The following is a 20,581-nucleotide window of genomic DNA, read 5'->3' on the forward strand; positions in this document are numbered from 1 at the left end:
TAAACAAATAGATTTATTTCACAAATATCATGCTCTGTAAAATTGTATAGACACATTGGCTAAAAAATACATTTGTCTTTAGATTTAGTGTGCTTACAATAATATTTACAAACAACAAAAGTGAACAGCTTTTAGAAAAATAAGAAGGCAATTTAACTTTTTAAAACTAAAAATAGCATCCTCTGGAAGACAGCTGGTAGGACAATTGGCAAAAGACATTTTAAAACCTACAAGGAATGAGCTGAAAACGGCCGACACACCGGGTCACCTGAGTTTGAGTGTTAGCAGCTAACCTTTCTCACAAATACGACGGGTTATAAAAACGTTCTGTTAAGGACGCAGCTGCCTTCAGAAGCAACGGCAGAGATTGCTCAATCTGTTTCACACAGCCGGATCTGTGAAGCTTAAAACATAGCGTGTGGTGTCTTTAAAACTATAATGAAAGAAGAAAAGCTGCATTTTCTTTAAAGCTGTTTTCTTTGTAAAAACCATGTAAAAGAACATGAAGTTTAAGGCATTAACTGTATCCCAAATAACGTCTTACATCAACACTGCAAGGGAAGCCTCCATTATGCACACAGCATCATAACTGATTTAAAGATAGGCAAAACATGAACAGTAGAGCTCAAACACGACTCTGCAGAGTCTGAAAACTTCAAAATCCGATTATCTAAAACAGAAAGGAGGTAAAAATACACCATAGAAAATTTTATAATAAAATGTAAATGTTTTAACCATTTTACTGGCAGATATTAACTTATTTCTGTTTAATACCAATGGAGTTCCTTCACATAAGGTGACAAGGATTAAAATTATTTTCAGTAATTATATGACTTTTTGTCTTTTTAGTAGGTGCAGGACTGATGAAGAGGGGTATTTGCATCAAAGGAATACAAATATTTACTGAGCTTTTAAGCACTATGTAAACTGTAGCACTGAAAAACGAGAGCAAGAGATGAAGAGAGTTCTGGTTCGCAGCAGTAGAAAACGGGTCTTTTCACTTCAAAGAGACCAACACGAGGCCTGGCTTAGGCTCACTGAACCTGACAGAAACACACACGGGAGAAGGTATGGGTGAAGATGTCTCTCTTCCTTTTGCATGATTTTGTGTGTGTGTCGTGTGAGTGTATCCGTACCTGTAGTGCTTGTTGGTGAGGTAGTCTATGACAGCGGGCCGGATGCGGGCCACTCCCCCCTGGCTGTGGTTCCCTCTTCCTGTGATGACAGAGAGCTGAGGTTGACACAGACCCTGCTCGCTCTCTGTTCACAAAGAGGCCAAAGAGAAACAAAACACACAAAGTACAGTTAACAGGAGCACGCTCGCACCACAACGTAGTCGGAACTGTAGAACTGTGGAGCAGGGACTATAACAAAACTTAATGCTAAGATTTAATGATTAAAAATATTTTTTTTAAACCGTGTTTTTTGCAAATGCAATAAATTATTCAAATTCTCTCAGTACCTTTTTGTGCAGATTGCTACTCCTGCAATCTTTATGCCATTTCAAAGCTAAAACTTGCATGACACATTTTACATAAATTTACTTTTCTAAAATGGTTTTTCCGAAAGAAAAAAAACCTGCAATATTTCAGATCATTCACACACTACTACACCTTTCTATTGTCAGCTGAAAATCCCATCCAACTTTCAAAACACTGGTTTAACCTGCAGTTTTTTCCTCCAGGACTTGAGCCAGATGCTCTAAGGCCTCGTTCACATGCAACCCATGAAGGTCCAGGATGTTTCTGGGCAGCAGTGATGAGTTGACTCTTTCAAATATCTGAACCGCTGCTCTGTGATTGGCCTCACGCATCCGCTGGCCGTGCAAGTGTCCCTAAGGCAAGAGCAGATAAAAAAACAGGAAGTAAATAAAAATGTTACTCTTAGATGGATAGTTCAATGATTACCAACATTTTCATTTGTGACATACTAAAAAAAAAAAAAAAAAAAATCCCACAGAAGAAAATTTTAAATAAAAAAAAAAAATATATATATATATATATATATATATATATATATATATAAACTGCTGCAAGATACTGTTCATGAATCCGTTTCTTGGCCTCCTGTTTTTACCTGCTGTGCGTAAAATGAAGCCACTTCTTTGCGACCTTGCCTGAAAGCTTCTGCAGCCTTCGCAAAGTTCTCAAGCTGTCGCCTCCTCTGAAGGTTGGCCTCAGCCCTGAAGTCTTCGTACTCCGGATCATCTGTATCCTGATAGTTGGGGACAGCAGACTCCAACGACTTCTGCTTCTGTTTGGATGAAGCGAAAACAGAAGGGAGCACATTGTGTTGTTTTCCGTCAATAATGAAGCTTTTTATGGGATAATTCAAAGAATGAATAGATGTAAAGTGGCTTATAATGAAACAAGACAAATAACTATAAATGAATATTTTGGTCTTCAGGGTGTTTGTTTTCTAACAAGCCCCTCAAGAGCCAAATCAAAATAAAAAAAAGCGAAAGATGCTCATAAAAAGCTCTTAAACAGAAGAAATTTGCACCTTTTCCCTTTCCTTGCTGGCTACTCTGTGCTGGTCCAATCGAGGAGCTTCCGGTGCAACAACCAACTTCACAGGTTCCTCCTCGTTGAGAAGAGAGCGTAGAAACAGCTCAGTCTGGGTGAGACTGTAACTGTGCAAAGGAACAAAAAATAAAAACACAAAACAACACATGACTTCACAGCAGTTACGGAGCAGTAGCTTGGTGGAATACTGGAAATGCCGTTTGTCCTCTACGGTTGTAAAAAGGATCAGGGATTTTAGCTTTCATTTTTCTTGATTTCTGGAGTGAAACGATTAATCTTAATGGATGGATTATTGAAATAATTGCCAACTAATCTAATAATTGATTATTCATTAGCTGAAGTAGACAGACTATAAAAAGGGCATTTGCTGAAAGAACAACACACTCAGAGCAGCAATTAGGCGTTTTCACATGTCAGCTATAGATGCTACAAATAACCAAGTGTATTAAATAAATGTTAGGTTATTGCACTTTATGCAATAAAACTTTTAGGTTCTTATTATTAAAAATTATTTAATTATTTTGTTATTTTCATTTTTAATGTATGGCTAATATATAAAAAAGGCTTAAATAGTTAAATAAAAAATCTGCAGAATGTGCAACTTTTTTTTGTCCGATTAATTGATTACCAGAATAATTGATAGAAAAATTGATTAGTAAAATAATTGTCAGTTGCAGACCTACATAAGAATAAATGGCAAAGAAAATGACTGTCTTTTAAAGAGTTTATATGATGTTACCATTGCATAACAGCCCTACAAGAATGAACATATTCTTTTCATACTTGTGATCTCTGAAGATGTCCTGCAGAAAATGTTTGTCGATTGTGGGGAAAAGTTGGTAAAGTTGCTTCTCTTTCAACAACGTAGCTCCATCCCTGCGGTGGAGGTCAACGCGACTCTGTCTGGTCTGAAAGAAAGGCGGCCAGACAGAGTTAATGGAAATGAGAAGGAACAACCGTAGGGTCATGTGTTATAAACACCTTTGTGGTGTTGCGATACCTTCTGCATGTTTGACTGCAGAGCTTGCTCCTCTTTGATGATGTCTCTAAGAGAGACGTGTGGACGAGACACATTCCAGTGATCCATAAACGGGATCCGAGCGCTGGAGTCTGGCTGGCCGGCCAGTGACACGTCGCCATTTTTGCTCATCGGGGAACTACCTGGATGTGTTCGTTCTTGTGTAACATGTAAGCAATTAAAAATCCACATTTAAGAGCCATAAAAGAAAAACTACACTAAGCCTGCAAAATACTAGCAGGTACAGTTTTTGTGTTTAGTTTGTTGCTTCAAAATATCTGCTACTTACTTTCCTCGAGCAGCTGGAAAGATAGAGCTGCTTGTCTTTGTCTTTCCTGAAAAATAAAGTATATTTATTAAAAGAGAAACAGATGCACAATGGTAGATCTAGACAGAAGTGCTGGTGCTTTTTTTCCTGCAAGATTTAATCTAACCTGAATAGTTTCTTTCCACTTTTGGTGGAGAAGTTTAGCCAGATTGAGGTCCATCAGCACAGCAAAGTCATCGGCTGAACATGTGCCTAACGGACAACCAATAAGATGCAATGGGATTTAATGTGGCAGATACACAGAATACTACACATAGTTGTAGTGTACATAGTTTTCATAATTATGCAGTTAAAAATATGACAAAAGTGTGCATTTGCATTCATGTCCCCTTGAGTTAAAACTTTGACTGACCACCTTTTACTGCAGTGACCACAGTAAATTTACAGCTTTTATTGATATTTTTGACATTCATCTATGCACAACAGAACATGCTCAGTCAGACTGGATGTAGATTGTCTCTGAAAATCACATTCTCAACAGTATTTAGATCTGGGTGTTGACTGGGCTATTCTAACACATGAATATAGTTTCCACTAAACCATTTAATTGTAACTCTGTTTGTTTTGGTCACTGAACCTGACAGGAAGCTAATTTTCAGTATTTTGCAGCAACTAAGTTTCCTTGTCTGTAACTCCATCTATATTTCCATCAACTTTGGCCGGCATTTGCAAAGAATGATGCTGCCGCCACCATGTTTCACTTTAGGGATGCTGTTTACAAAGTCGAGCTGATTGATATCAGGAAAGCATTTGTGATTATATCAGCTAGAAACAACACATATGGCCCTTTTCTGTCTTTCAATCCACTTTTGAGGTTTATCTCAGCAATAATAATTACACATCTGGTTGCTCAGCCATAAGTCACCCAAATGGCCAACTTTAGTTTTGGTGTGCAGAGTGTGAATGGATAGTATGCCGCATAAAATAATGGATTACATTTCCTTTGATAAGACAATGACAACTGAAATTTGAAATATTGTGCAGCTCTAGTTCCAGGTGCTGCACTGTGTCAGTTTCACATGTAGGTCTAAAGTTCAGTCTTGGTCTCATCTGACCAGAGAAACTTCTTCCACATGTTTTAGTAATCACTTTATTCTTGCCACTCTCAAATGGGGGACAAATTTGTTGAGTGTATTAATATTAGTTGTCCAGACAATAGTCTATTACCTGAGCTGTGGATCTCTGCAGCTCCTACAGCGTTAATATAGGCTTCTTGAATGTTTACCAGAGTACAAATGCACACCACATTTTTCATATTTTTATTATCAACATATTTCAAGGGATATAAATGCTTTTGCATGCCACAGGTACTCTTAACCTGCGCTTTAGATGGTTATTTCAGCTTCAAGTAAGCACAGTGAACTCCCTGCATGTAAATTACCTGGGTCTACTCCGACAGGACCAAACAGCTCCGTTAGCTGCAGCGCCAGCTCTGTGGAGAGTTTCAGCTCCACGGTTTGGATGTTCAGATGTTGGCTTTGCCTCTCTGCTTTCCTCTGACTTTGTTCTCTTTCCATCTCTTCCAGCTCAGCCTGCAGAAGTCGGTTGATCTCATCCATGCTCGCGATATCGTCTGTGGTTTTAGTTTCAAAGTCTAAGATGTCTTCGCTGCCGCCCCAAGCTCCGTCCTCGAAATCAGCATCTGCAACCAAGAGGTCAGTGTCGGAGCTGCGCTCCAGTTTGACTGCTTCAGGAGGGGGAGGTTCTGTGTGAGGAACCGGTTCTTGGTCAGAAGTTGGTTCTGATTGTTCATCGTCCATAACTGAAACTGATTCCCTTCCAAGTGGTATGTCAGAGTTTTTGTTACCTTCATTTGATGCCCTTTCTGTCTCATGAGTCAACTCTTGTGCTGCTTCTTTTGCCCCAGTTTGCTCTTCTTTAGACTTGCACTCCCTCACTGGTTCCAGACATTCACCAGTGTCTGAAACCGCACTCAAAGCTTCAGCTTGGCTGGAGGGTTGGATGTCCTCACAATCTTCATCCCGGAAGAACCTCTCTCCAGAGTCCAGCAGGAGGTTGGTGGTCCATTCCAAGTCCTGACTGCACTTGTCATACAGATCCTCTAACGTATCAAAACTAACGAGTTTAAAATGGCGGCTGAGAATGCGCAAGCTCTCCAGCCGGTTCTGAGTCACCCCAAGCTCCTTCTCTTCCACCTGGGTGCCCTTCTCGTGCACCACCCGGTATGGCACCTCCATGAGGATGGATGAGTTCACAGCAGAAGTTGTGGAGGACAGCCATGGCACAAAACGAGAAGAGTTTCCTTCCAACACCCGGACGTCGCCGGAGTGTCCGCTGGCAACCACGACAGCGCCATCAGAGCCATGGTGACGGTTGAGACGCCAGAGAAGAGCGAATTCCTGCGGTTCTGTCTGACAGAAGCAGCTCGTTTCTACTGAAGCGAAGGCGGTTGGTAGCTCAGGGCGGGACAGGCAGAGCAGGTCCAAATTCGGTTTCAGATCAGAACTGATCGCTTTGGCATCAGAATTTGAGATTTTTTTGGTGTCCATATTTTCAACCGCAGTGTTTGAACAGTCTGAATCATTCATGGAAGAGTTGTGAGAGAAGGTGAGGGCCAACTTGCACTTCGTCCCGGATCTCCGACCCTGTCGCTGCTTTTTCTCCTGACTGCTGCCACAACTTTCTGCTTCTGCAAATAACTCAGACGCTGGACTTTCAGGACCCTCACTAACGTGTTTCATATTTGACTCGGCTCCCTGGGATCTGTGAATTTCTTTCAGATCTGCGTCTTTGTTTCCAACTTGATCGCTGCATACATCTGTTGGCTCCAGTAGTTCTTTTCCAGTTTCTGAAGAATCAGAGATCCTTTCGGTGTTGGTATTTGTTTTGTTTTCACTCTCGATTCCTTCGCAACAGTCCTTCCAGTCTTCCAGTCTTGCCTTCCAGTCCTGGACACAGTCAGGTAAGCCAGATTTGCTCCAGTTTTGCTGCCTCTCTTCAGTTTTGTTAACTTTTTCCACCTTGCCACCGTCATCCTGTTTCTCAAGCTCTTCCCCGGAGCTGGGAGAGAGCGAGCAGGATGAACTCATCTGATCTGTGACCACACCGGTCTGAATAAGGTCAAGAAGCTTCTGCAACTCTGTTATATCTGGGCCTGATGTTACAATCTTTGATTTTTCATCATCACCTATTTTCCTTTCCTTGCACCTCTCTCCTCTCTTCACCGGTCGCTGCTGAAGAGACTCTTCAGAGGGCCAGTCTCCAACAAAATCAAGCATCTCAGAGTTCCTCTTCTCTTCTCCTTTCCCCACCGTCTCCTCCTCTGCTTGCTCATCTGTTGAAGTATCCTTGTCTGATGAGCTGGTATCTTTAACAGACCTTTGTGTTCTTTCCCTTTTCACTCTTTGTGCAATAGATTCAGAGAACGCCACAGGAACTTCATCAGAGTGGTCTTCATTCATCACAGATTCCACAATGCAATCTGGGATTCTCCCTTCTCTTTTAGTGGGATTCAGTTCAGAATCCACTTGACCCGAATAAATATCCTCTGCATCAAAAGCGTCTGGCCTGCTGGTTTCTTTTCCTTGCAGCTGGATGTCGAGCGACTCGGTGGATTCACAAGAAGAGTCGTCAGGCATTCCAGCGTCTTCGGAGCCACTGATGGACGACACGTCAGGGAGAGAAGAATAAAGCTGAGGGTGGGAACTTTTACATTCCTCATTCAGTCTGGACCGATCTACCAAGTCTGGACAGGGCGTGTCCGCAGGCCTGCAAAAAAGATAGGATGGGATGTTGTAGATGTATGAACACAAATGTACATGAATATGCTACAAGTTTTAAAAAGATTAAATGAGATTTACAATTTATCTGCTTAAAAGAAACTGTCAGTCTTCTTACTCCTTAAAGCTGCGGTGTGTAACTTTTATAAACTAGATGTTGTTTTTTTACATATTTTTTTAAATCATAATGTCATGACAGTATGAGAAAAATAATTGGTGAAAAAATAAATAAATCAAGCTTCTCCCAGTGATACCATCATCGGTGCTATCTGCAGAAAGCAACCAATCAGAGCCAAGAGACGAGTCTTAGCGCTGTCACTAATGCTCATCTATCTGCTGCTCAGTGTTCTAAATATGACATAGAAGCAACTTAATGTTCCAGGAAAACTGTTTATCTGCTGTCATCGATGGCCATACTAATGATCCTGTAAAAGTAAAAGAAACAAAAAAAAACACCATAATTATCATAATATACCTAGTGCAGCTTTAAGCTTTTTCACTTTTGTTTTCAATCTATTTTATTGGGACTTTATGTAATAAACTATTTCACAGTGATTTGTGAGAAAGGTTGTCCATTTGTATTTAATCGTTTTTACTCTGGTCATCCCAGATAAGTCTGTGACCAATTATCCTTATAAATCTTAGTCATTACATAAAGTCCATATGTCTGTAATTTAATCTCAGTATAAATCCACCTGATTCATGAAGGCCTCGGGGTTTTTTAGAAAACATTAGTGAACAAAAAGCATCATAAAGACTGAGGAACATAACACAAAGGTCAGAGAACAGATGTGGAGAAGTTCAGGAAGCAGGATTTGGTTCTGAAATTACCCAAAGCTTGAACAACTCATAGGGCTCAGTAATTATCTGAAAATGAAAAGAGGATGGCCCAACTAATAAGCCCGGCAAGACATGACTGTCCTAAATTGACAGCGTGGACAAGAAGAGCCATAGTCAGAGAAGCAGGCAAGGAGTCCATGGTGACTCTGGAGATCCACAGCTCCGGCAGAAGAATTTGCCAACAGGGAAAATATTTGCCATGCATTTGAGTTTGGATTTAATGGAAGAGCCTAAAGAAAGCCATAAGAAACCCTGCCAGGAACTTGGCCACAAGCCATCTATTGGGACAAAGCAAACACGTGGGAAAACAAAATGTCATATCAGGCCTACATGCAAAGCGTTGTTTGACAAAAAACTAATTCTACACTTCACTTTGAACACACCATGTAAACACCAATGCTGGAAGACTGAAGTGGAGGTTCATCTTCTAAAATACATAAAACCAGAACCAAAGAGGAAGGACTGGGTTCAATTAAATTATTTTTAAAACTATCAATTCCTTTTAACTTTGCAATGCTACATTGAATAGGCTTGTCACATAAAATGTCTTGAAATGTGTATGACTCAGCATTCTGGACGAGGGGTACTCAGCCTTCATGAACTCATTCAGAGGCAGGCCATGTTCAGAGAAGGTTTAGATGCTGGAATGCTGACGACCTGGTGGATTTACACTTTAATGCCTTTATCATTCTCATAGCTTTTTTTTATTTTGTTTTGTTTTGTGAAACAAACAGTGAAATGTTTTGAATAATCACTCACAGTGAGTGGCAGTTCTCCTGCAGAAGAGCTGGTTTAAACTCAGGCATGTGTGAGCTCATAATGGACTGAACCGTTACAAAGCGATCGTATCCATTCAGCATCCGGCGAATTGTTTCAACAGGTACGTTATGGGCGGTACGCCTGCAAATTAACACACACAGATAGGAAAATTACAAACATTCAGTGTTTCCACCAGAAAACTTGCCCAGAGCTCTGGGCGTTAGGTCAGTCATCCAGCCTCCTGCCATGTTTTTGAGTTAAACATTTTTTTTAAAGTTCACAGAGAATTTGAAAAAAATAAAATAAAAAATCATTTCATGGTTATGCATTTTAGGAGGACTTGATGAGTAATACCTAAACACCAACTAAAAAGTTTTAAAAAGGCAATCATTAAAAAAATAATAATAATAAATTAATAATGCTAAGCCTGGTGGTGGCCCACCAGGCTTATAATACACTGAAGGCATTGTTCATAATAAACTAAATGACAGACGTCCTACTGTCTCTTACCTCTCCAGTTCTCTGGGCTTGGACTTCCACGAAGTGTCCGGCTCTTTGAACAACACCTTATAGCCGTGTTTCAGCGCCTAAAGCAGACAGCACACTGCTGATTACACCACAGTTGTAAGTAATCCATTATTTATAAGCTTTTCTTTCACTAATCAACTCTCCCACCTTTTGTAACCTCTTTGTCACAGTGCAGTGAGTGTTTGTGATTAAAATAACTGTTTTATTAACTTCTTTGCAAGCTAACTGACCTGAACCACGTAGGGTTTCATCTCCCATCCCTGCATGTTGGTGTTATCAATGATGATAGGGTTGATGCCATGCTCAAAACTCTCCCTGGCTGTGAAAAAATTTCCATTTGCAAAACAGGAAAAACAGAAACTGGGGTAAAAAAAAAATAGAACGCTCACATTCAATCAAAAGACGTACAAACTGTTGTACTTTATATTAACATGCATGTGAATGTTGACCTCGTTTATGGTTCCACTCGTGGGCCTGCCCCAGGACCATGGGGTCAAATTGGTACCTTCCACCGTGGTTGAAATAGTCATCAGTGCTAAGCACGACTCCGCCTGGGTTATGCTCCAACAAGGCTCTGCAAAGACGCACATGTTCATGGCTGATGCAACATTCAAGTGACTGCTGCAGCAGAAATTCACCAGTACAATTAAGCAACTAAACTGGTGTGTGTTTCGCTGAAAATATCAGTCTTAGTCACATCTGACTAAGACTGGGTTCAGACATCGGTTCAGTAGAAGCCAAAACAATACATTTTAAGTTTAAGATGCTAAACCTTTGTCTGCAAATGTGTTCTACCCAGAACTTCATAGTTTCAGCATCTCCTGATTTAAATTGTCTGAAAAAAAATCTCCTGTTAAGTGCTTTTTACTCCCCACTTATTAATCAGTTAATCCAAAAAATTAAACAGATTAGCTCTACACTGCATTGATGTTAAACCAAGCAGAAAGGACTGGGCTTTCCACACGTTGATGTGAGAAGTATTTTTTTTAGCTTAGAGACATTCTTTGCTACAGTTGACGCTGTCTTATGGCTTTTTATGCAATAAAATGTATTTTTCTTTAATTATTTGTTTATTTTATGCCATAAAAAAGAATGGTAAAGGTAAACACCTTCTTCTATACCACCTAATATAACCTTAAAGAAGGTATACAAGGTGAGGTCATCGAACGCTTCGGTCAGTAAATTCCTGGATTGTCTCTCTGCATTGTTCTGCATGTAGGTTATGTCTGGCTGAATAAATGTCCCTGCTTGAACCCTGATGGTCCTAGAAGATAGTTTGCTTCTTGTCACCAGTTTTTACACCAAGTTTTCTAAAGAATAAGTTTTGTTCCAGAGAGCCAGAACAGAGGTGAAGAAAATCAGCTTTATGTCTGGTGATAGTAAAGGAACTTGTAGGTTAAAATAAATAAATCTGTCTTTTTTAACTCTCATCTGAGGTGCCAAAAAAGCAAGAATTTTATGTTTAACTGTAGTAACAATGTAAGAATCTGATTTATTGGCATAGAGCACAAGAGGCAAGACAGTACACTGTCATAGTTTTAGTTAATAGCTCTGATATCCAAGTCACAAGTCAATAGCAGTAATTAAAAAAAAATACACACATACAACTACGGTGACTAGAGTCAGAGTATCACAGCATGTTTACCTTGCCAGGGTTGACTTGCCAGAGCCTGGAGCACCACGAAGCAGCACAAGCACCTTTCCTTGCAACTGCAGCCTGCTGTGGAGAGCAGGGGCCTGTAGGGCCGCTGGAAGGGCCCAAGACTTGGAGACAGCAGAAGGTTTGAGAGGTGACTGACTGATGGGGCCCGTGTTCAGCCAGGGGGAGGCAAGTCTGGAAGGGCTCAGCCAACAGGAGGGTCCCCGAGCCACGGGGGTGATAAAGGCTGGCCTCTGGCTTCCTTGGACCGGACGGCAGAACTCTGGTACACCCAAGTTCCAGAATGATGACCCATAGCCATGTGGGTTGCTATTTAGTAGACTCGCTTTGGATCTGGCTCCGGTGGCTAATGAATCTGAGTATGTGGGTGTGGTCCATTCTGGAGCAGTCTTAGATGTTTCCTGCTTTTTATACACCTGGAAAGCAGAGGGACGTCCAGACGCTGCTAGGTCCAACGGGGTCTTAGACTTGTCTGCAGAGCTTTCTGTTGTCAAGTGTGTAAAATCCAGCATATCCTTTTGTGTCTCCATGACTTCATCTCCCCATGTGCTGAGCTGGTTCAGGGGAGAGGAAACTCCAGACTGATCCTCCACCTGTCCACCCGACAGGGATGTCTGGGTGGTAAAGCGCTCCTTGGATGCAGCTTCCATGCTGCTCTGAAGAAGCTCTGGGAGCGCCTGCTGAGAAACAGGAGGAGGAGCGAATAAAGGGAGACACGATGATGCGCTGCCAGGCGCCTCATCCTTGACATCTTGCTGCTCGGTTAGCGACTCCAGTTCTTGATCGATGAGCAGGTCCAGGTCCTCCGTCAGCAGGTTTGTAGATGGAAGGGAGGAGGAGCGATATCCCGTCCCGAAGGGATGTCCATCGGGATTCAGTTGGGAAAAATGATGCGGGCTGAGCAACGCTGCAGCAGTGCGCTCGAAGCCAGAGACAGGAGGAGGCTGTGGGATCACGCCTTCAGCTGCACCAGACAGCTCCAGCAGAGAGTCCATTGCATTTTCAACTAAGGCAGACACAGATACAAATATTAGTGAAGGAGTAAATGTTGACCATAGTTGTTAAATAACACAAACAATAAAACTTGTGCTCTTATTCCCAACTCTATCAAATTTATTTTGAAACACTATACACCGAATGCAAATGCTACCAAATTAGTATGTTAGAGAATAACCTTATTGCTGCAATTTATTTCAACCAACTGCCTTCCTAAATCCTGAGTGCTACTGATTAAATAAAACTGCAAGGTGCAGTCACTTTGGAGTGGCAAAAAATTACATTTGATTCTACAAAGAATATAAGAATTTCCTGTTGCTTTTAACTATAAAACAAGTTGTGTTAAATGCAGAAACGTGTAGGGAGATTTGCAGGCGAACATTGCCCTGATCATTGACTTGCTGGTCAGAAATTAAATTATCTGCTCTTCCAATCTGTTAATTAACCTCCACAACAGTTCTCTTTGTTCTACAGGGTTTTAATATGTCAAGAAGAGTCAGTGTCCTGTTTGTAGTATTAATAATGTATTATGATTGCTATGTCACAAAATATTGTGTAAAAACATTCAAGTCCATATTGTCTTCACCTGGAATACCTGTCACTTTTTCTCCAAATATACAAGAAAGAAAAATAAATTTTAAATGGCTCAGATCAGTATGAAAGTCTTTAAATTTTTATAGAAATTCTGACTAGAGATGTACATTTAACATCTCTAGTTAAATGTAAAATCCACAACGATCAAGAATAGACAATGTTAAACAGAGTTCTGTGTTGTTATTATACTTAACAACAACAAATTCTGCTAAATAAACACTAAATGTTGTTTTTGGCGGGCTGGGAAGGAAACAAACATGATGCGTCATTCATATTCTAGTGACGCGTTAGTATTTATGTAGCTTCTAGTGGCAACAGGTGGAAGAGGGAGCATAGGTTTATTTAACTTACTGCAGCTCACGTTTAAGCTGTAATTTATTACATTACTGACCTGGTACTATCATGAGAAAGGTCCAGTTAATAATGTTGTGTTTGTACGCTTCAACCTACCACTACTGCTTCTTAAGTCTTAGTCAGGAAGCTAACCGGTTAGCCTAGTTACAACCTGAACCAGCAGGTCGGACAGCGAAGGTTCCGTTTGTTTTTGGTACCTTTAAAGTCACACTCAGAGAGCACGATGTGTATAACCTCTGGGTCCAGATGTGAAAACATCTCCTGCATTCTTTTAAGGATGTTCTCCTTTTCGGCGCTGCTCTGATGGAAGTCATATCTCTGAGGTGGTGGATAGCCCGTGGGTCGTCCTCCCTCGGGTGGCCTGTGGGGCTGCCTGGCTGGGCTCTGGCCGTTTTTCTTTTTCCGAGGCATACCTTAGCCGACCTACTGCCACCGACTTCTCTCATTAGCTGCTAGCACAGCTAACGAGAGACCGGGTAGTCACAAGAGAGAGGCTCGAAGGTAAAAACATGCTACTATCATATCCACTGGAGTGGAGAAATTCAAGGTTTTGGTCCCCAACAGCACTCCAAGTGGTGGAAATAGCTACGTCGGAAATGACAACTTCTTCTTGGCTACTGCATGTCTGGAAGGAATGGCTGGAAATAGTGACTTCAAAATAAAAGCTGGAGTTCTCGCTTTTCTTTTCTTTCCTGTCGTCGCTCAAAAGACCACGAAGCCACTAAAATATTCCCTAAAAACTACAATGACAAATGTATCCATCAGTGGAAGTGGAAGCAGATCATCAGTGAACACTTCAGGAACCCATTTAGGAGCACTTCTAAAACACAGACCACATTATTTAAAAAAGGTTATTACCACAAAAGCAAAATATGCATTCCATAACTGTAAAAGTAGTACAAGGCAGTTGCAAATACATGACATGTCACGTCACGGGATGCATTCAATAACAGTCAGAAACCCGGAGGCGTTTCATTGTTTTCCCGGAAAACAAGATTCAAGAGTTTAATGCTTCTATAAAATATTTTTACCAAACAATATACAAATTACAGGTTATTCATTACAATGAATATAGAAATACATACATAGGTTTTGATGAATAATGTTTTCTTTTGTTTTGCAGATTTGGCTAATTTTTGTGTCATTCTATTGTTGTTAACGTTTGGCAAATATAAAATATTAAAACGATTAATCAAAATTAGTTGTATACTTGCATGACACCAACTTAACACTTAAAACATGGTTTCAACATATTGATAATCTGAGACAGTATTTATTTTTTTCTTTTAGTTTCTAGACAACTTATTTTACGCTTCACACCGCCGATATTGAGGGTGGACATAAATAGGGAATCCGGGGAACGAAAATTATGCGCACCCCATAGTATTGAAAATGGCTGTCACCAGTTGATGCCGCTGTTTTCACAAACATCATTTTAACGCCGCTTGACTCAATAGTTTTAGTAGTAGCAACACTGGTGTGAACAATTTACTAGGAACTTGTAGTTACTCTTAGTTGTGACTGAAATACGTTCATTTTGACATTATAATTTTATGTAAACAGAAAGACACACATTAAAAAAGAGTCCAGATCCGCGATTATGGCGCCTGTTATTTGTTTCCGACTCCCGCCATCGGAGTTGTAGTACTGCTTTGAGACCGTGCGGGGGCGCTCTGCACCCAGTCTTCGCACATTGACTGAACACGGACGGAGAGCTTTGTGCCGAAAACTAAACCTCTGAGTCAGACTAATGAATTAAAACGGCCCGATTGGAAGGTAAATGCTAAAGAGAGCCGCTGGAGGCGTATTCCGGGTTTGGGGTCTTAGCTTTTTATCTAAAAATAGATTAATTCTGCAATAGTTGGGTTTTTCAGATCCATCCGTTGGGGCAAGTTGTTGGTGATTGAGGAGGCTCAGGGGCGACGGTAGCACCAGCAGCCCTGTCTGTAAACTAGCGGCTGTAAGGACCGATGCTTGGAAGTTGAAAAAGATTGTAACAAGTAAAATTGCTGTATTTTTAAACTTCTCAAAGTAGTTGCATTAGTTGTAAATCCCAGGACCAATCACGAATGTTGGTGTTTTGAAGAAAGATAAAGGGATACTTGACTTCCTCTGTGATTGTCTGTGGACTTAGATGTGATGGGTACCTGGATAGTTTAAGGCCTACGCTAGTAGAGTAGGCTAACCAGTTAGCGCGGCTAACATCACTTCCTTCCCGCAAAATGCTAACTACTGTTGTATGGCAGTGGCTATACATCGATTGTCTTTTTCGTAAACGACTTTTGCAACATTGCTCTTCAGATACATACAATGTTCTTGAAATGGCAGTGAAACTAGTTCCTATGTCTCTGTGGTGCTGTATAAAACATTAAGGTAAAATATTCAGCTGATGTTTAGCTGTGTTATCTTAGCATTCAAGCTAATAATATACCCAATGCCGGTTCAGTGATAGCTTTTAATCAAATAAATGTGCTAGATTGAAAAGCTATGTGATATACAAGTGTGGATGTATCCGGTGTAGCGAGGAAAAGTGATGATTATCGCTGGGGAATTATGCGAAAAGCGAGGTTTTGTTGGGTTCACTAGCATGGTTGTGCTGAACTTAAGTTTTCTGACCCATAGAGGCCAGTAGAAGACCGTGTGGACCTTACATCAACAAGCATGGAGTTCCCGCAACAGCAGAAGCCTGCGGGGGACGGAAAGATCGTCTATCCTCCTGGAGTGAAGGAGATTACGGACAAAATAAGCAACGATGAGGTGGTCAAACGGTTGAAGGTATGTTGATAAGGTTTCATACTGTTCAAAAACTACTTCAAATTCCAGTCAAAAGCATCCAGCCTCTCGCACAATACCAATACTTCCCTAACTTTGTAAACCTTTGTTGGTAGTCTACTAATCTCTCTTCTTTTGAGATTTTCCGTTGTCTGTTAGTGATGAATATGCAGACTGATCAATAATCAAGTTGTATGCTAGTCAATAACATTTGACCTGATACAAAGTTGTGATGTTTTGCATTATGAGGAGGAACTTCCAGTTCTTTATTTTACCATTGGCATTTTTAACACAGTTGAAACCAGAAATTTACATACACAGAACAATGAGACGCTTTTTCCCCCTCACCACCTGAAGTTAAATCAGACCAAACTGTTCATTTTAGATCAGTTAAAACTATCAAGAATATTTCTATTTGCTGAATTCCACAATAATGGTGCCAGAGATTTATTTATGAATTTATTTTAAATCAGAAGCTAGTAATACAGAATGATTACTAGCTATGAAACTATTAGGGAAAACCCACATCATGATGTCATGGTAGGTTGGAGACACCCGTGTGCATGTATTTTAAGCCCACACCTTGAACAAACTGCTTTCTTGTTTGACATGATGGGAAGGTCTAAACAAATCAAACAAGATATAGTTATTTGGCTGCACAACTCTGGTTCATTCTTTGCATTTACCAAAGCTTGAAGGTGCCAGGTTCATCTGTTCAAACAATGAACCTGAAGTTAAATACTTATACTTGCGTGTAAGTGTAGCATGTCTATACTTACACGCAAGTATAGACATGGTGGGAATGTCCAACCATCATACCGCTGTGTGTCCCTCTGATGAATGTATTTTGGTCCAAAATGTGCAGATTGACCCCAGAACATGAAGCCATTCTGAAGATGTTGCTGAAGCTGATAATACAGTGTTAACATCCGCAGTGGAATGTGTTGTGTATCAACATGACCTGGACGTTCAGTCAGTGAGGAGGAAGCCATTACTCCAAAAGAAAAAAAACATGCGAAAGACCTAAAAACATGTCTGAGAAAATGATAGTTTGGCCATAATGACAATCGTTACATGTGAATGAAAAAGGCTTTCTCTTGTAAGACTGGGAACACCAACCCAGCTGTAACGCACCATGTTGTGGGGCTTCAGGACAATAAAATCAATGTTTTGGCATGGCCAGCCCTGATCTCAATCTGATAGAGAAGTTGTGGACAGATCAGAAAAGGTGTGTGGAAGTGACGCATGCAAACCTGATTCTGTTGCAGCCATTCTGGCAGGAGGAATGGACATGAACTCCAGCAAACTATTGTGAGAAGCTTGTGAAAGAAAACCCAAAATATTTGACCAAATTCATGCTGTACAAGGGCAGTAGCAATACTGAGGAAGTGTATGTAAATGTCTGATTTTGAAGACATGAACGTATAAAACTCATATTCTTTTGCTTGTTGTTGTGGAATTTAGCAAATAAAAATAATTAGGATAATTTAACTGACCTTAACCAGGAGAAGTTTGACTCATTTAGGACAGTGCTTTTCAATTCCAGTCCTCAGGGCCCCCCTGCTCTGCATGTTTTAGATGTGCCTCTATACCAGAACAGCTGATTCAAATGATTGCATGACATCTTCTGCAGCCACCAAGTACTGCAGGAGCCTGTTAATCACCCAAAGATTAAATCCAGGTGTGTGGCAGAAAGGAAACACCTAAAACATACAGGGCAGGGGGGCCCCGAGGACTGGAATTGAAAAACACTGATTTAGGATATAAACATGAAGCTAACCCTGCATTAGTTTATATTATAAATCACTTTTTTAACCTGTCTAAGCAGGAAATGTTCTGTATTAGTAGAAATTATTTACATGTGGATACTTTAGTCACTCATCAGGTGATGGTAGTTTTCCACTAAAAATATATATATCAGTATTTTACTGTATTTTTTTATTTCCAACATTCCTTTAGAAAATAAATGCCGTTCTGAAGTAGTCAACAAATGATGTCAAATTGAAAAATGCAATTTGATAACACTTGGAATATGTTAGCCAGCCAACAATTATTGTCGTTCAAACAGTCCTGCAGTATGAATATTGTGCACACTGATAATGCGATGTTGTGCAGGCTTAGTGTATAGATTAAGATTGTGCCTGTAAATTATTTAGCGAAAAGCTCCTTGTTTATTTTAATTATTTAACTGATTATTTACATTTTATGGCTGGAAAGTTCATAATAAAACAGAACTACTTTGCTGTACTACTATAAGCCTTATTGTTATCTGCTTCAAGTCTTGCTCTCTCTCACCTGGTAACTATGAATTTGCTGGGGGAAATTACAGCATTTGATATTTATAGAAGTGCTGTACATCCACTTTCTTTATTTGGTCAGGTTGTTGATTATATATCAGAACATGTTTTATATGTTAAATCATCTTATTGGGGTTAAATGATTTGCTGAAGTTGTCAAGGAACTATATTGCTTTTTAGCCAAGTTGTTTTATTGCAAAAGCAGCAGCTGTAGAGAAAGGTGTAAATAGCTGAAATGGAAGGAGTTGGTTTAATTTCTTTCTGGCATATCCAGAGACAGCTTCATTGCAGAGGTCAAGGTTTGTTGGAAACCCAATGCAAACATCCATCACCACTGTACACTAAAGTGTATTCCACAGCATTGTCGAATTTCTTTCCTGATTGTGTTCAAGACAAGCTTTTAGAAAACCACAATGTGTTTATTTTTAAGTTGCTCTTGCTTAGAATAGCAGCAAATGTTCTGTGGGGCATTTAGGTGTTTAAGTTGTTGATTTGTCAATTTGTGAGCTAAAACACAGTTAATTACAAGTAGACTGGGGGTTTTTTAAACAGGAGTAGATGCCCGAAAATTTTTAAGCAAATATTTTTGTACATGTTGTTTGCCAGTAGATGGAGGTTCATACTCTGAGATCTTCAATATGCTTTAGTTTCTCAGAAGAGAATAAGTCTAGTAGTGCAACTCTCCACTAGCTGATGCAATTGAGGCTTTCATAATCTAAATAAGATATAGATTTAAAACTGCCATGTACCTCATTCTTTTATTTTTATGTTTTATAAGGCTTTGTAATTCTTTTTTTCCTCTTTGGAAAGCTGTGTTTCTGCAAGTTGTTATTTTTCGATGCGAGTGAAACGGGTAAAAGTCTTTTGCTTTCACCAAGTTCACTACTTCTTGCTGTTGTTGCGGCTGGTTGCTTAAGATGAGCTAAAGCATGCAGTTGTTCTACTGGGGACTGTAAGATTACCAGATGACGATGGTCGCTCTATTTCACTTGTAAATAAATTCTGCATGTTGTCATCACATAGATTCATTTGTTCATATCTCCATTTATACACAGCTAAAAAAAAACGATGTCCCATATCAGCAACCTCTGCTCCAGAGAGCAGGGAAAATCTCTGGACTTAAGGTTGAAGTTGTGGTTTAATAACAGGCAAACATCAAAACAAACCACTTGTCTGGCTAGATTAACAGCTAATGTAATTCAAAATGCTAAAGTAGATGATTGTCTAGCTTAGTAATGCAAATTGGGAGTATTGTTATTCTGTTATACAAGTTACTGATGTCATAATTGACAAAGTTTAACTTAGTGTAAGTAATCTTTCCAGAAAATTTCCACTTAATCCATATTTTGACAGTTTTATTTTTTCCTCTTTGTTAGTTATTCTTATCACGTCTCGGCGTCTGTTTTTAACCAATCAGCATTCAATCTACACAAAGCATCATTCCACAGTTGACTCAACATTTGCAAACTGCTGGATGGGAAGTTAGCTATGGAGGAAATATGCAAAGTGAGAATGTTGATACTCTAGGGTTGTGGCTGACTGGGCCTTGTTAAAGGAACGGTTCATCAGTTTGGATGGGTCATTACTGCAATTCTGAAAAACAAAATCTGATCAGATTTTCTTAGTTTTAAATAAATGGTCTTGACCATTGGTCAGAACCTGACCATTGACCATTTTTGTTTCCAGTGGGAAACAAAAAAATCTCAGACCCTTTTCCTGTCAGTGAAGTGATTATACATGATGTGTTCAGTGTAGACGTTGTTACTGAATGAAGGAGACGCATAGATTAATTTTCCAAGTGGTCAGTCAGAAATCCGACAAGAATGTAGCATAAAGTTGGAAATTCAACCGGGAAAGGCCAAGCAGTTTGGATTTTCAAATCCAGTATGGCTGCAGTCAGTGTGTGTTAAATGCACAGTTAATGTTCAAACTAGAAACTTTTCTTTCTTTTTTGGCTGCTTACACCTCATTAAACCAGTGACAGAAATTGTGCTGTGAAATATTCACTTGTGAATATGTTAACACTGTGTTTAAATACATTAAATACAAAGACAAACATCATTTTGAATTATTAATAGTAGTGGTAGTTGGAACCAAAATAAATGAGTCACTGTCTACTTGCGTGTTACAACATTCTCAGCCCAGAGCTCCAACTGCAGAGACCAATTCA

The 20,581-nt window shown here is 39.9% G+C and overlaps 2 protein-coding genes across 7 annotated transcripts in view; one reads left to right on the forward strand and one right to left on the reverse strand.

Moving 5' to 3' along the window:
• On the reverse strand, positions 1-17,662 carry n4bp2 (NEDD4 binding protein 2). 2 transcript variants are annotated; one of them, XM_044115329.1, is made up of 17 exons: positions 17,611-17,658; positions 13,540-13,967; positions 11,384-12,404; positions 10,188-10,312; positions 9,969-10,057; positions 9,721-9,797; positions 9,211-9,351; positions 5,253-7,600; positions 3,978-4,063; positions 3,833-3,878; positions 3,526-3,701; positions 3,309-3,433; positions 2,503-2,632; positions 2,077-2,253; positions 1,666-1,834; positions 1,137-1,260; positions 1-1,043 (listed from the first exon to the last, which is right to left on the reverse strand). In XM_044115329.1, exons 2-17 carry the CDS (start codon positions 13,751-13,753, stop codon positions 998-1,000), a joined length of 5,094 nt encoding a protein of 1,697 aa, XP_043971264.1. In that variant the 5' UTR covers positions 13,754-13,967; positions 17,611-17,658; the 3' UTR covers positions 1-997. The 2 variants fall into 2 exon arrangements, with proteins under 2 accessions (XP_043971264.1, XP_043971266.1); XM_044115331.1 differs by lacking the exon at positions 13,540-13,967 and having other exon boundaries at positions 17,611-17,662.
• Positions 14,820-20,581, forward strand: part of pds5a (PDS5 cohesin associated factor A) — a 23,330-nt gene continuing 17,568 nt past the window's right edge. Inside the window, exons 1-2 of one of the 5 annotated variants that reach the window (XM_044115332.1) lie at positions 14,820-15,118; positions 15,965-16,117. In XM_044115332.1, the coding sequence (XP_043971267.1) occupies positions 16,004-16,117 (114 nt within the window). In that variant the 5' untranslated portion in view covers positions 14,820-15,118; positions 15,965-16,003. Of the gene's footprint in view, positions 15,119-15,207; positions 15,343-15,483; positions 15,716-15,964; positions 16,118-20,581 lie in introns of those variants that run through there. The other 4 variants (XM_044115336.1, XM_044115335.1, XM_044115333.1 and 1 more) reach the window with 4 other exon arrangements.

The sequence above is a fragment of the Gambusia affinis genome, linkage group LG04 (genome assembly GCF_019740435.1).
Source record: "Gambusia affinis linkage group LG04, SWU_Gaff_1.0, whole genome shotgun sequence".
NCBI classification, from domain to species: domain Eukaryota; kingdom Metazoa; phylum Chordata; class Actinopteri; order Cyprinodontiformes; family Poeciliidae; genus Gambusia; species Gambusia affinis.

Excerpts from the sequence above, each read along its gene's own strand:
- n4bp2 (XM_044115329.1), bottom strand. The coding sequence starts at position 13,753 with ATGCCTCGGAAAAAGAAAAACGGCCAGAGCCCAGCCAGGCAGCCCCAC. Across the intron at positions 10,058-10,187 it reads CGAGTGGAACCATAAACGAG|CCAGGGAGAGTTTTGAGCAT; the intron begins GTCAACATTCAC and ends ATTTTTTCACAG. Across the intron at positions 9,798-9,968 it reads TGAAACCCTACGTGGTTCAG|GCGCTGAAACACGGCTATAA; the intron begins GTCAGTTAGCTT and ends TGTCTGCTTTAG.